The sequence below is a fragment of the Centroberyx affinis genome, unplaced genomic scaffold, assembly GCF_046629955.1.
Source record: "Centroberyx affinis isolate AG114_WGS23_722 - 3 ecotype Tasmania unplaced genomic scaffold, CSIRO-AGI_Caff_v1 ptg002468l_1, whole genome shotgun sequence".
Classification (NCBI taxonomy): domain Eukaryota; kingdom Metazoa; phylum Chordata; class Actinopteri; order Beryciformes; family Berycidae; genus Centroberyx; species Centroberyx affinis.
The window spans coordinates 15,672-28,084 of record NW_027280701.1 but is presented as its reverse complement, the minus strand read 5'-3'; the positions used below and the strand labels follow the sequence as shown (position 1 = coordinate 28,084).

The window sequence follows — 12,413 nt, the reverse complement described above, 5'->3', positions numbered from 1 at the left end:
TATATTAGAACATACAACCAAACTCAAAATACTTCATCACCAGAATCACCAGTATGATCAGACAATCTGAGCACACTAAAGGTTTGTAGTGCTGTTTGGAGGGAATAGGCGACTAAGACAGAAATAACTATACAGTGTGATTAACTGTTAACAGGCGGTGAAAGATAATAATAGAAAGTCACATCTGACATTTTCTGTATATTATTATTATTAAGCCCATATAATACAAAAATATATCAAAATATAACAATATATACAAGAGTGTATCAGTGACAAAGACATGGACAGATCAGGATCTCTGGCTTGCTGGGAAAGACTCAGCAGATGACATATAGGTAGTTAAACATATTCAGTGTACATGCCAGTAAGAGTATGAACCAATGTTACTCTGAGACCCTCATAAATAATCATTTCTTCCCCTTGACAGCGTGAAAATCCAACCTTCTGGACACAGTGAAGCATATTTTGAGAATGTAATGTTTCAGAAACTCGTTGACTGACCTGATGCTCGGCTGTGCCTGCCAGCAGGATCTCTTGAGTGGAGACTTTTCAATGCAAAAGCTATTTAAAGGTCACTTTTCATAATTCCTGTTTGTGTGAGAAGATACAAATGGTGAAAATCTGCCACTTTCACATGGAGGTGAAAATTTGTATGGTAGTTTAAAAGAAACATGGCACAATTCGGACCAAATAGACTTCATTTTTACCTTTAAATACCATATACACAACTGGTAAGACAAAAAAAACCAAAACCAAAACAACATTTTTGATTTTTAAATAAACACAGAGACCGTCGTAATCATTTTCTGAATAAATTTGTACACCTACACTATCCAAATTACAGTAACAGCAATGTGGGATCAAATCTCACTCCACTTAATTCAAATATTTTATGCAAATCTGACCTTCATACATGATGTAAGAAAAACTGAAGTTATGCATGAGTACTTCAAATCTGATGAAGTGAAGATGGACTACATTAGCAGCACATGAAACTGTGAGCTGTGTGTTCTCTTCCATATTCGTTTTTTTACAGCAGCGGTTTTTATCATCAGACCCGAGCAATCGATCATCTATGAATCAGATCTATAAATGACTGGCAACACTAACTGATTGGAACTATTATATCTATTATGAGGAGACACAGTTAAATAAATCCACAACATTACAAATGAGGACAGAACATAAAAAAACAAATAAAATGTACTTCCAAGGACCTTCATTAAACCGCTCATCAAACTTATCTGAAGCCCATTATCAACTACATTTCATACATGCACCTGTTGTAGAGATATATGGATTTCTTAAGCAGACATTCGTGTGCATACCATGACAGCTCAAACGATGAAGCCAATAAATGTGTTGATGAAGTCTGAACTGTGACTTCTGCCAATCATGACATGCAGCGTGAACAAAGAGGGCGCACAGATGTCCGACTGATCTGTGAAGAGAAAACCTTTGGGTGATCTACACATATTTGCTGAACGCATTTGTCCCATTAAATGTAGCGTAATTTCTATGACCAACGTTTATCAGGGTCTACATTCATGTTACATGTGTTCATATGGTAGTTCTTTGAATAGCTTATTTAAAAATATCCACAATTTTATATTGCGATACTGTCCCACCAAAAATATTGCGATATACGATATTATTGTATTATTAGTTTTTTTTCCCCAGGTTTTGTTTTGGGGGTTATTTTATTTTATTTCTTCCAAATTACATCAAATTTCTAGGCTATAATAATAATAATTATTATTATTAACATCCTAGAAATTTGATCTTACTATTCAAGCATTGGAGAAAACAACGGCCATTTGCTCATTCCTGCTATTTCCAGAAAAACGGGCCGATTGTGGAAAAGGGAACCCACTTCAATTAAAAAGACATATTCGATATCGTGTGAAATATCGCAATATTCACTAAATATCACAATATTCAATGATATCGAGTATCTACCTGCAGCCGAGCTTGACATGAAAAAGGTACGCAATCAGTCAGGTGTTTATGAACAAATTTCCATGATACATGATTTCAATCACACATATCCCCCCCCCCCCCCCAAAAAAAAAAAAAATTGTAAATGTTTAATTTTCCAGGCTTCAAAATCAACGTCAAAGTCCACGATTTTTTTTTCCCAGTTTTCCCGTGAGCGTGCGTCCTGGGAGACGAGGGGAAGCTGTACAACAGTGTAACGTGAGATGATGTGAGAGGTGATGTGCTACATTCACAGAGGCTGCTCGAGCATCTCTTCCTGCCGTGGTCTTCCCTGCGAGGCGGGCGGGTGTGTGGAGAGTAAAATATACATGTGCGTTCCAGGTCCTCCCTCTCCTCCCTCTCCTCCCTCTCTCTTTCGTCTTCCCCCGTCAGACGTCGTCGAAGATTCGGCTCCGGGACGAGGACATGGAGAGGTACCTTCCTCCTGTGTGCCTGCAGAACGGAGGCGGACAGGACTGAAACTAACTAACACACACCTACTGTACATTTTTGTTATGAATGCAGAGGGCAAACATCATCTTTACCTGCCGGAGTCCGCCTCAAGAGGGTCGTCTGTCAGACTATCAGCGTTGAAGTCTAACGGCTCTGCGTCCTGGAGCAGCTCGATGCAGTCTCTCTCTGATCGACTCCCGCTCCGAGAATATTTTGCCTCTGTTGAACAATCAATAAGAGATTTCATTTGACTGTTTGACTACAAAACACATGGATTTAGAAGTAGTAATAGACCCTTGATTCACAAACCTACAGTTAATGACTAATAGTAACTGTTGAGGTCAATGTGAAATATCAATGAATGTTGTATCACTTTCCAAAAAGTGATCATTGCACCCCCTATAATTCAAGCACACTTTCTCCCCATGAAACTAAAACTACAATAATAACAGCTTGTGTCTACATCATTTGTAATTATTGCATCTTGTAATACAGACAAAGACAACCTCAAAATCCCTGGTTTCATTCCTCCAAATACATTATACATACAGTATATGTCCATCATAATCTTTTTTTCTCCTCTCACATTATTTGATCTTGCTATAGGGTTTTTTGATGAGTCAAGAAAAAAAGACTGTTCCTTGACCAAAGGGGCTTCTGCTTCATCTCTTATACTCATCCTACTTGCTTCTTCTGCCTCTCATGGGACATATTCATAGTTATAAACACACACACACACACTTCGACTGTGTGGTGACCAATACACTAGTAATTCAAATGCAATCATTCCCTTGTAGTAATATGTGTTTGTGATTGACTCACGTCGGTTAGTGTTGGGGTTCACAGTATCAGAATAGCTGGTCTCCTTCATTTCAGCGTGAGTGCTCCTGTTCCTGGCGGCGTAGTCGTCCCTGGGATTGCCGTAGCGCTCCTTCCACTCCTGCAACACAGACAGCAGCCTCATTACAGGCACATTACTGCACTGCTTTGAAAGAAACACACTGGCATTCTACCAGGAGTCCAACTCTCGTATTTTATCACCACCTCAAGGTTTGCAACCGAAACCGAAAGCAAATTCTTCTATTTTGCACAACAACTGTGAGTGAATTTCAATTTCGGTTTTACCCGGCACTGGGCTCCTTTCATGTATGTTGTGTTGGAAGATGAAAGACGCTTGGATACTCACTCTTCGTCTGTTCTCGCCATCTTCAATCCTTTGCCTTTTTCTTTTCTCTGCAAAATACAAAGGATATTCCCTGAATGCAAATTTACAGTTAAACAGACTATCTTCCTACTTTGCATTGCTGTGACCGGTATCTGCTTTCTCTAGGACTTACCTCTTCGGATCAGCTCCTTGCCCTCATCGATCAGGTCAGAGGTCATTTCACTGTCGCCCATGAACTGCTGGAAGCCCAGCAGGTTCAGGCAGCGGGTCCCCAAGCTGAGGAAAGACTTCATTACAACCTACATCTACAATTTACTGTATATTAATTCTAATAAAATGTGTCAATGAGGGGAAAAACGTTGACAGCCTGCAAACATTTCTTTCCGTGTGTATTCAGCAGACTTGGTGTTTAAAACTTGACTCACCTGAAGTAGGTAGCGATACACAGGATGACTATCAGCATGGGGTAGTAGATATAGAATCCATTAGCAATAAATGAGAGGACACGCATTGATCCCATGATCTGTACAGAAAAAAATAGACAGGTTAGACTTTTTTTTTTTTTCAAAGACCAGAAGTGCTATATGCTGTTTGCTGTATTTTATTTTATATTATGTGATTTACAGAGGTGTAGGCAGTCGGCTCCTTCTTCTGGTGGGAGATTGCAGAGTCCATGTGGATCAAACCCAGGAAGTTCAGACACAGAGGAGGGGTTAAACGGCAGAACAACCTGGAGATTGAGGGAAAGACAAGAAGTTACACAATCTGTAAAAACATCCTTAGTGTGTACACCAAAAAAAAAAACCACACCCTGACATCCCATCCCTTACATGCCGCTGAACTGGAGGCTGTAAGCGTCGGTTTGGTGGTGAGAGGCAAGGTAGTAGTAGTTGAAAACCCGAATGCGGAACACGGTGGAGTAAACACAGGTGCACAGGAAGAAGATGGTGATGAAGCACGCCATCTGGTGGAGAGAGGGGATACCACTGGGTGAGGACAACTAGTGACACAAGCTGGAAATCCCTTAACAGCTGTGGTTCTGAAACTGGGGCCCGGGGATCCCCAGCAGTCCTTGATGGGGTTCCAGGGGATCTTCAGCAAAATGAGGAACAGTATAATTTATCTATAATTGAATTCACTAGAAAGTGAATACTTAAATATTTGGATTTCAAGTCCAGTATCAACAAAAATGTTGCTTGATTTAAAATGGGTATACTCCAACGACAACAAAGCTAAAAACTATATTACAAACACTGAATTATTGAATAAATCAAAGCAGCTTCCCGGACTATTTTGCCAGCCAACAGATACCACACCATTAGTAAACAAGGAAATCAATACTTCAGTGTAGGACATTTTTATGGAAAGAGATTAGTGCCAGCACAGACTGTATTTGAATTGCATACATTTAAATTCGTCATGCTCATATTGAACTGCTGGAATAAAAAAAAAATGATTTGTTGAATAAATTAATTTAAAAAAAAAAAGGCTTGAAATTGATTGTGATTATTACTGAATTTCACATTTAACTGCAATTTCAAATTCAATTTTCCCAATTCAGACTCAGGTTTCTCAATGCAGATTAAGCTCTTTTAGATGTATGTATATATAATCTCTGCTGGCACTAGCCTCTCTCCATACACGTGCTGGTGTCTGTCTCACCTCAATGTACAGGTAGTTGTAGTCTCTTTCGGCGAGCTGGATGAACACAGCGAACAGAGAGAGGACGGGCTGGGTGCTGAAGAAGGTGCACTCAGACCAAACCACGGCCACGCTGAACAGGGTCAGGACCACAGACAGCAGCCGGTAAAACCACTGCTTCAGGAAGCACTCCCAGTACCACTCTGTGCAGTCGGACAGAAACACGGGAATGACGGCATGGCAATGGCCTTTCACTGCTTCTAGATGTCACCAAAGGACGACTGAGCTTTTATCCTGTTTTCAGCCAGTCTGGCATCCAGCCTGGCTGAGTTCCCCCTGTAACACTTTTCACCTCCCATTTCACAATTAAGGACCTTTCTATAGCAGTGATAGCGCAATTTTAAAAAGGAACATTCCTACTTGTTCTTTTTTAATCATTTTTATTATTTCATTCACTAAGAAACAAGTTAGTTATATTTAAAGATAGTTTATTAATTTTTTGCACAGTTGTCACTTATTACCATTGCAATATTACAATGAAAATGCTTTTAAATATCAATGGAATGAGTTGAACTTAACTGATCCATCAAAGTACGTACATAACTAAGGATGGCTTTTGTGAAAAACAGTTGTCATTAAGTTCTGTCGGCATTGCATGAAAATGTATTTCAGACTATTTCAGAGAACCTCATTTTCTAACTGCAGATTTTTGACAGGTAGGCTGTGGATTATGATTTTTTTTATAGCTATTAATATACTGTAGGTAGGAAAAGTATGTTTATGTGTAGACATGTATTAATGTTTCTATATAGATGATACAATAGATATTTATAGATCTGACAGAGATCCCTGCGCTTGCACCCACCCACAGTCGGCGTGTACAGGTATCTGCTGAACCAGCCGGGAGGCTCCGAGGAGGGGAAGCTGTGGACGAACTGGTGGGTGGAGCTGGCCTCGTTCTTGGCCACGTCCTCCAAGTGGATGGCCTGCTGCAGGAGGATCTGCCACTGGACGCGTGTCCTGTTGTGTCTCTGCACTGCGTAGATCACCTGGACACACAAACACACACAACCATTATACAACAGACAACTGGAGCTTACAGGGAAAACGGGCTGACCGTCATATACAGGTGATGAAGAGGATGAATAATTGGTTCCTCTCACCTGTTTATGAAGCTTCACCAGGCTCTTCTCACTGGGGTAGGTGTTTTGTTTGTCGTCAAAGTCCTCATAGTCGTCCATGTTCCGGCCCATCTTCTCTTGGTAATCCACTGGACACTATGGAGGAAAGTCCAGACTATGATCAGATCAATCTGTCTGGTATCTATCTATCATACATGATCGATGACACTTAAGGCTTTTAGTGCTGCTGCATTCCACTTACTTTTCTGAGAATGGTATCGATGTACTTCCTCAGTGGGTGATTGTACTTGATGGATTCACTGACTTTTCTCACCTCCTACAGCAGTACGGACATAAGGACAAAGGCTCAACTTCATTCCACGAGAAAAATGTTTCATGTACTAAACTTACAGTACATTACATTACAATAACGTCCCACTCCCCACCTCCATGACGTCCTCCAAGTTCTCCTCGGCGTCGGCCTTCTCCGTCATCAGCTTGGCCGCCTTGAAGTACGTCTTGATGAGCAGGTGTCCGCGCCTTGACGCGTTCCAGTAGGAGCGGGGGATTTCCACCAGTCCGTAACCAAGCAGCAGCACCAGCAGGAAAAGACCCCAGGTGTTGGCTGCTGTGATGCCGATGGTCTGGAGCTCGTACCTGAGGCGGACCAAACCGTACTGCTGTCATATAAAATGGGGAAGTATTTCCTTTTTCCTCATAGTTTAGATTCTGCCCTCTGTGGAAGGTAGTCGAGGGCTGTCGGGTGAGGTAACACACCCTCTGGTGGCCATATTGGAGGGCAACAGCTCTTGTATTAATGGCTGAGAACAGACGATTGTATTTCAGAATTTAGGAAGTATTGAATGAACACGGTTAATTTCTGTGCTGTTTTAGACTAGGAACTGATCATTTCATAACTCATCATCATGATTGATTTTGTGATAAGATAATGTCACTATCACCACTATCACTGTCTTGTTGTTAACACATCTGATTAGCACTCTGTTACATGGCCAGTGACCATAAGCTATATGTTAAAATGAACCTCAACTACTTTGCTAAATGAGCCTGCTGGCCAGTTAACTAGTAGTTTGTTGAGGACTCTTCTCAAGATACAACTCAGTTTTGAATTAGAGACAAGATGGTTTGTAATTTGGAAACATATCTACCCAATCAGACTATTCAGTGTTAGTTATAAAGTTTTTGCATTGTCGAGGAAGAAATAGAAAAGTACCTATGCTAAGCAACATTCCTATATGCTCATTTAATATGTAACCTTTGACACATATTTACACCTCAAGTGCCTAAAACTCCAGAATACTGAATCTGCTTCACCATGATAAGATTAAACTCTAAAGTAACAATATTTCTCTAGATGTTTCTCACAGAACTGTGAACTTGGAATGTGCAAATGCCCAAATCTCATAGATAACACTGACCAAGTGGTCTTCTAGAAGAAGGTGGTCACCTCTTATTACACATCTCGTTAAAGCGCTAGAATTATAATTATCATTGTTTGTCCGGTCTTGTTCATATGACCTTATACTTTCTGACCAATAGGTGTATTATCTTCTATCTGTATTAACATAATCATGGAATATTCAACGCTATAAAACTTTGTCTAATCATCCAGATCCAGTCGGAGATTTCTGACTGCTAAGCCTCTATTTGTAAAAATCAACATTCGCCCAGACTAAGATGTTCCACATAGTGCACTCACCAGGAGAGATGCCACTCAGGGTGAATGGCCACGTATATTAGCAGAGAGCCGAAGATGAGCAAGTAGGTTCCATAATATATTGCGTTCTCGATCAGTGCCGTTTTAATTTTCCCAGTGATGGAGAAGCCGCCAGAGCGGGCGTATGACTGCATGAAAGGCAGCAGCAGCCTGAGGAGACAAGTCATTCAGTACAATTAAGAAATCAACTAGACTAGGGTAATGATTTCTAAACTAAATATAACAACATATCGTAGAGGTGTCTAGGGCATAATAATAATAATAATAATAGCAATACTGACCATGTCAGACACTGGGATGTCCAGTACACCACTCTCCAGAACACAGGCATAATCCCATCTGGAATGTAGCTCCATGGCTTGTAGCATGGCTTTGGTGGACTATTATAGAGAAGGGGTGTCAAAACAAATCTGATTCCAGTCCCTGTAACTTTAGAATTATGAACTTGTCTGCAATCTCTGCTGTAATTTACTTCTCTTACTTCTCTGGTGTTCATACCAGTTAAGAACACATGAAGAAACAGCTGAATATGAGTCTCCTTTTACCCATAACCCCTTGAGTTTTGGGTTGTTTTCTGTAGTCGGTTGTAATTCCATTCTTTCTCCTAACAAACTGCACCACAGTTCTCTAGGAAGAGGACTGAGACCCAAATTTTCAGGCATCTTGGTGCGGTTATTTGGCGCCGCCACCCAAATTCAAATGCCATTGTTCTTATCTGACCAAACAAACTGAAATAAAGGCGTAAAGACTCCAGAGTTCAAATAACACGCTTCAAACGTGCTTGCATTTTCTCTTCCCTGGTATCTGAGAAACTTTACAGCCACTGAAACCTATTTGCAATAAAAAGAGGATGCAATAGCAATATAATATGTATGTGATCTCAGTTACTGCACCCTGCCAATCTTTACTACATATCACATGCTCACCTTTTAGTGGGTGTGACAGACGAGTTTCCTGTTGTTTGATTGGAAGGTAAGGGGTTGACAGTGGGAACAGATGCATGCTCATGATCTACCTTGCACTGTTTGTAGATGGTCTGTAGGAAGAGCACACACACACACACACACACACACTGTTTAAGTGTTCTTGAAGAGACGTCAGAATGTGAGAGAAGGGCCTCTGCTGTCTGCAGCCTGTACTGACCGTGCTGACATCCAGCGGCAAGATAAAGACGATGAGGAAGCACAGGTACCAGGCCAGCAGCGTGCCGAACAGCACCATGCGTTGCTGCTTCCGGAAGTCCCCATAGCGATGCAGCAGGAACAGTGCCAGGAAAAACACCACCACTATCTCGATGCCCAGTGCGGCCCCGCTCATCCCGCTGCGCTCCTCTCAACAGCCTAACCTGCAATGGAGACATGTGATATTAGACTGAACCCATTTCACACAGATTTGTTTTTCTCTGTAAAAGTTTCACGACTGCCACCTCTGAAAAAGAACTGCAGTGGTGATTGGAGCAATTGACACAAACACATTCCTATTCTTCACTCAATTACTGCAGCTTGGGATAATAATGAGCTCTCACACAATTACCAAGGACATGAGGCTCTGCAACAAAGGCATGCTGACCTGTACACCCTGAAAGGCTCTTTTGTGCTATTCCTTTGGGCCACAACGTAGTTTCAAAGTAAATGAAAAAGCATAATGCTTGCATTGTTATAACACTGTCATTAACAAAACAGGATTTTGTTTACAAATCACAAATCAGTGAGGGGGAGATTGAGGAGTAGGAGCAATCTCGCAACAAACAGTTGCAGTGGCTGGCTAGCAAGAACAAGGAGAAACCAAAACAAGAATTTTGGACGAGATAAGAGACGAGACAAGGGAGGAGTCCAGCATGCAGTGACAATAAGCGATAATGTATTTCTTGCCACAGGCCATAACAATTTAAATTCCTGTTTAATGTGTTTAATTGTGTGACATAACGGGTAAAGTAACGCCCCAATAAAGAGAAGTAGCGGTGCTGTGCTTTTGTTTTATCAAACGTGACGACAGCAATAAGACTGGGCAGCAGCTGGCAGATGGATAGACAGCCAAACCAACCAGGTTAACTTAGCAGTGTATGTACAGGTCTACACCAGTACATTAAATTAATGCCTTAACAACACATTATTCATTCAAATAACATAATGTTGGTCTGTCTCAGGGGACAGATAGTCTACGCCCAGATAACCTGTCAAGAAGCTAACATTACAGCTAACTTAACGTTGGTTCGCATTACCAAGCAAATTATTAGTAGTAATAACAGAGGCATTGCTGACGTGTTGACTCTTACCGTCGTTTTTTGTTATCACACCTTTCAGGGGAAAGCAAAAAGTCTGATAATCTTCAGATGATATTGTTATTTCCACTCTGTTTACCATAAAATGCATCAGTTTCCTGGCTTGCTAGGCAGCAGTCACATCCTGGTTTTCTAGTAGGAGGCAGATCGCAGGAGCAGACAATGACGTCATATCCAGGCAGACTGAGGAATGTTCGACGCATGCGCAGTACTTGTGTAGTCTCATGATAAATCAGCTGCTTGGTGAAAGACAGCATGCTACATATAGCTAGAAGTAAAATGGTCATGTTGCCTTCATTTTATTTCTCAAAAATCTATTATAAGCTGTAATAAATTACAAAAATATCTCAATAAGCAATCTTTCAATAATAAAACAAATATTAAATACAACACAATAGATATCAAACACATGCAAAGGGGCATTAAACTGCATAAATTAAAAATGTGTTACAAAAGATAAAAGTCCTCTGAGCTTTGTTAATAATTTATAAATTACGGTATTGGATCATAAAAATAACTAAAAAGGGCTGTCTTGAAAATTTGAAAGTAGGGCTTCACATCACTCCATTTAATGAATGTAGATTTTTTTTAATGATTGTTGCTTGCAAAATTGCAATATTTGCCTTTTTTATTATTATTACAAAACATAAAAAGTGAAAATAATGGCAGTATTTGTCATACCATCCAATTCAGATAGATAGATAGATTCAGATAGACAGATAGGGTATTTTTTGGAGTGGGGGTCAGTGGACATTTTTGCTTTTATTTGAGAATTGACAGTGGAGATTGACAGATGACATGTGCAGGTTTGATCAATCTGCGATTAATGTTTCACTCAGATAAGAAAGCGTTTTTTTATGTTACTATTACATTTATCAGCAGCCAAGCTGATTTGGGCGAAGGCAGCCAGACTGAGTTTAGCAGTGAGTCTATTTTCGGGTCCCAGAACCTACTGTAGTGCTGACAGGGATACAGTCCTTATCAGAGGCCGCAGGTGTAACTTATCATAAGCCTGGTCATTCTCCTCTTGAACTTAATCATGCAGTAGGTTTGTCCCTGAACAAATATTTACATTACCAGCCTGCCAAACCCCAGGTTATTTCATAACTGTTCCGCATTGCCAGCAGGTTCATTACAGGCCAAAAAAGCCGGAAGGTAATTGCACTGTTTGATGCTGTGTTGTAATTTATTGTGACATATGCTACATTATATCTATCTATCCGTGTCATATATCGTACCAACTGTTCACTGTTAGACTCAGCTCCTTGCTCCTCATTGCACAAAGTAGGGGACAGCGGGGTACGTTGGCACACTTTTTACATTCTGTGTATTTACGTTTGCTGTTTGGTGTCCTGAATCTCTATATGTTGTGTGCAGGGTGGCTACCTCAGGTTCCCCTTGTGGATAAATAAAGTTAGTAATCATGAGTTTCGGAGGAGAGGGAACAGTTTAGAATCTGTACCAAAGGGATCCACTTGTACCTTGGGATCTTGTGAATATATGAAACAGTGCTCTTACTGTCACTATATTGTCATTTCAAAATTATAGCCAGAAAACACTTCTTATTTTGGTTCAACCTACCCCTGTGTTGGGATACTTGGATTCTTCTCTCAAACGCTATAAGCAACTGCCTTATCTTAACACAATAAACTATGAAAGAAATTACACCGCAACTGATCACAACACATCACTCACCTCCCACAGTCCCACAAATACTGTGATGTTTTTCCATTTCCTTAACATTTATTCTTGGAAGGGATGTTTTATGCACAAGTGTATGTGCTGAAGCTATAGAGAACATACAAATCACATTTCAGCAGTATTGAACATTTCTCCATGTATCGCTCTTATTTTGAAATATGGTCTGTGTGCACTAGATGCAATGCAGTTTTGTGCTTTTAATAGACTTGGCTTTACATATATTGTTGTATATCCCTGCTTATTTTTTCCCCAGCCGCTTTATGCCACACAGTATGCTATCAGGATTTCTTCAACATTTAACATTGTTGTCTGTTCACTCAATTTGTGCAAGTAAAC

The 12,413-nt window shown here is 40.5% G+C and overlaps 1 protein-coding gene across 1 annotated transcript; it reads right to left on the bottom strand.

Annotated features, from left to right (window-relative positions):
- Nucleotides 1-2,091: 2,091 nt before the first annotated feature.
- Nucleotides 2,092-10,503, bottom strand: lmbrd2b (LMBR1 domain containing 2b). The gene is made up of 18 exons (XM_071533949.1): nucleotides 10,371-10,503; nucleotides 9,239-9,440; nucleotides 9,022-9,131; nucleotides 8,377-8,475; nucleotides 8,078-8,245; nucleotides 6,804-7,014; nucleotides 6,620-6,694; nucleotides 6,400-6,513; nucleotides 6,102-6,285; nucleotides 5,258-5,439; nucleotides 4,426-4,559; nucleotides 4,220-4,325; nucleotides 4,021-4,118; nucleotides 3,768-3,871; nucleotides 3,617-3,663; nucleotides 3,253-3,370; nucleotides 2,523-2,649; nucleotides 2,092-2,430 (listed from the first exon to the last, which is right to left on the bottom strand). The coding sequence occupies exons 2-18, from the start codon at nucleotides 9,410-9,412 to the stop codon at nucleotides 2,367-2,369; spliced, it is 2,115 nt and encodes a 704-aa protein (XP_071390050.1). The 5' UTR covers nucleotides 9,413-9,440; nucleotides 10,371-10,503; the 3' UTR covers nucleotides 2,092-2,366.
- Between the last annotated feature and the right edge of the window lie 1,910 nt (nucleotides 10,504-12,413).

What these genes read in the sequence shown, in the direction of transcription:
- lmbrd2b (XM_071533949.1), bottom strand. Translation starts at nt 9,412, where the DNA reads ATGAGCGGGGCCGCACTGGGCATCGAGATAGTGGTGGTGTTTTTCCTG. An exon ending in TCGATACCATTCTCAGAAAA is followed by an intron (nt 6,514 to 6,619) that starts GTAAGTGGAATG and finishes TTTCCTCCATAG; the next exon opens with TGTCCAGTGGATTACCAAGA. An exon ending in TGTATCGCTACCTACTTCAG is followed by an intron (nt 3,872 to 4,020) that starts GTGAGTCAAGTT and finishes GTCTTTCCTCAG; the next exon opens with CTTGGGGACCCGCTGCCTGA.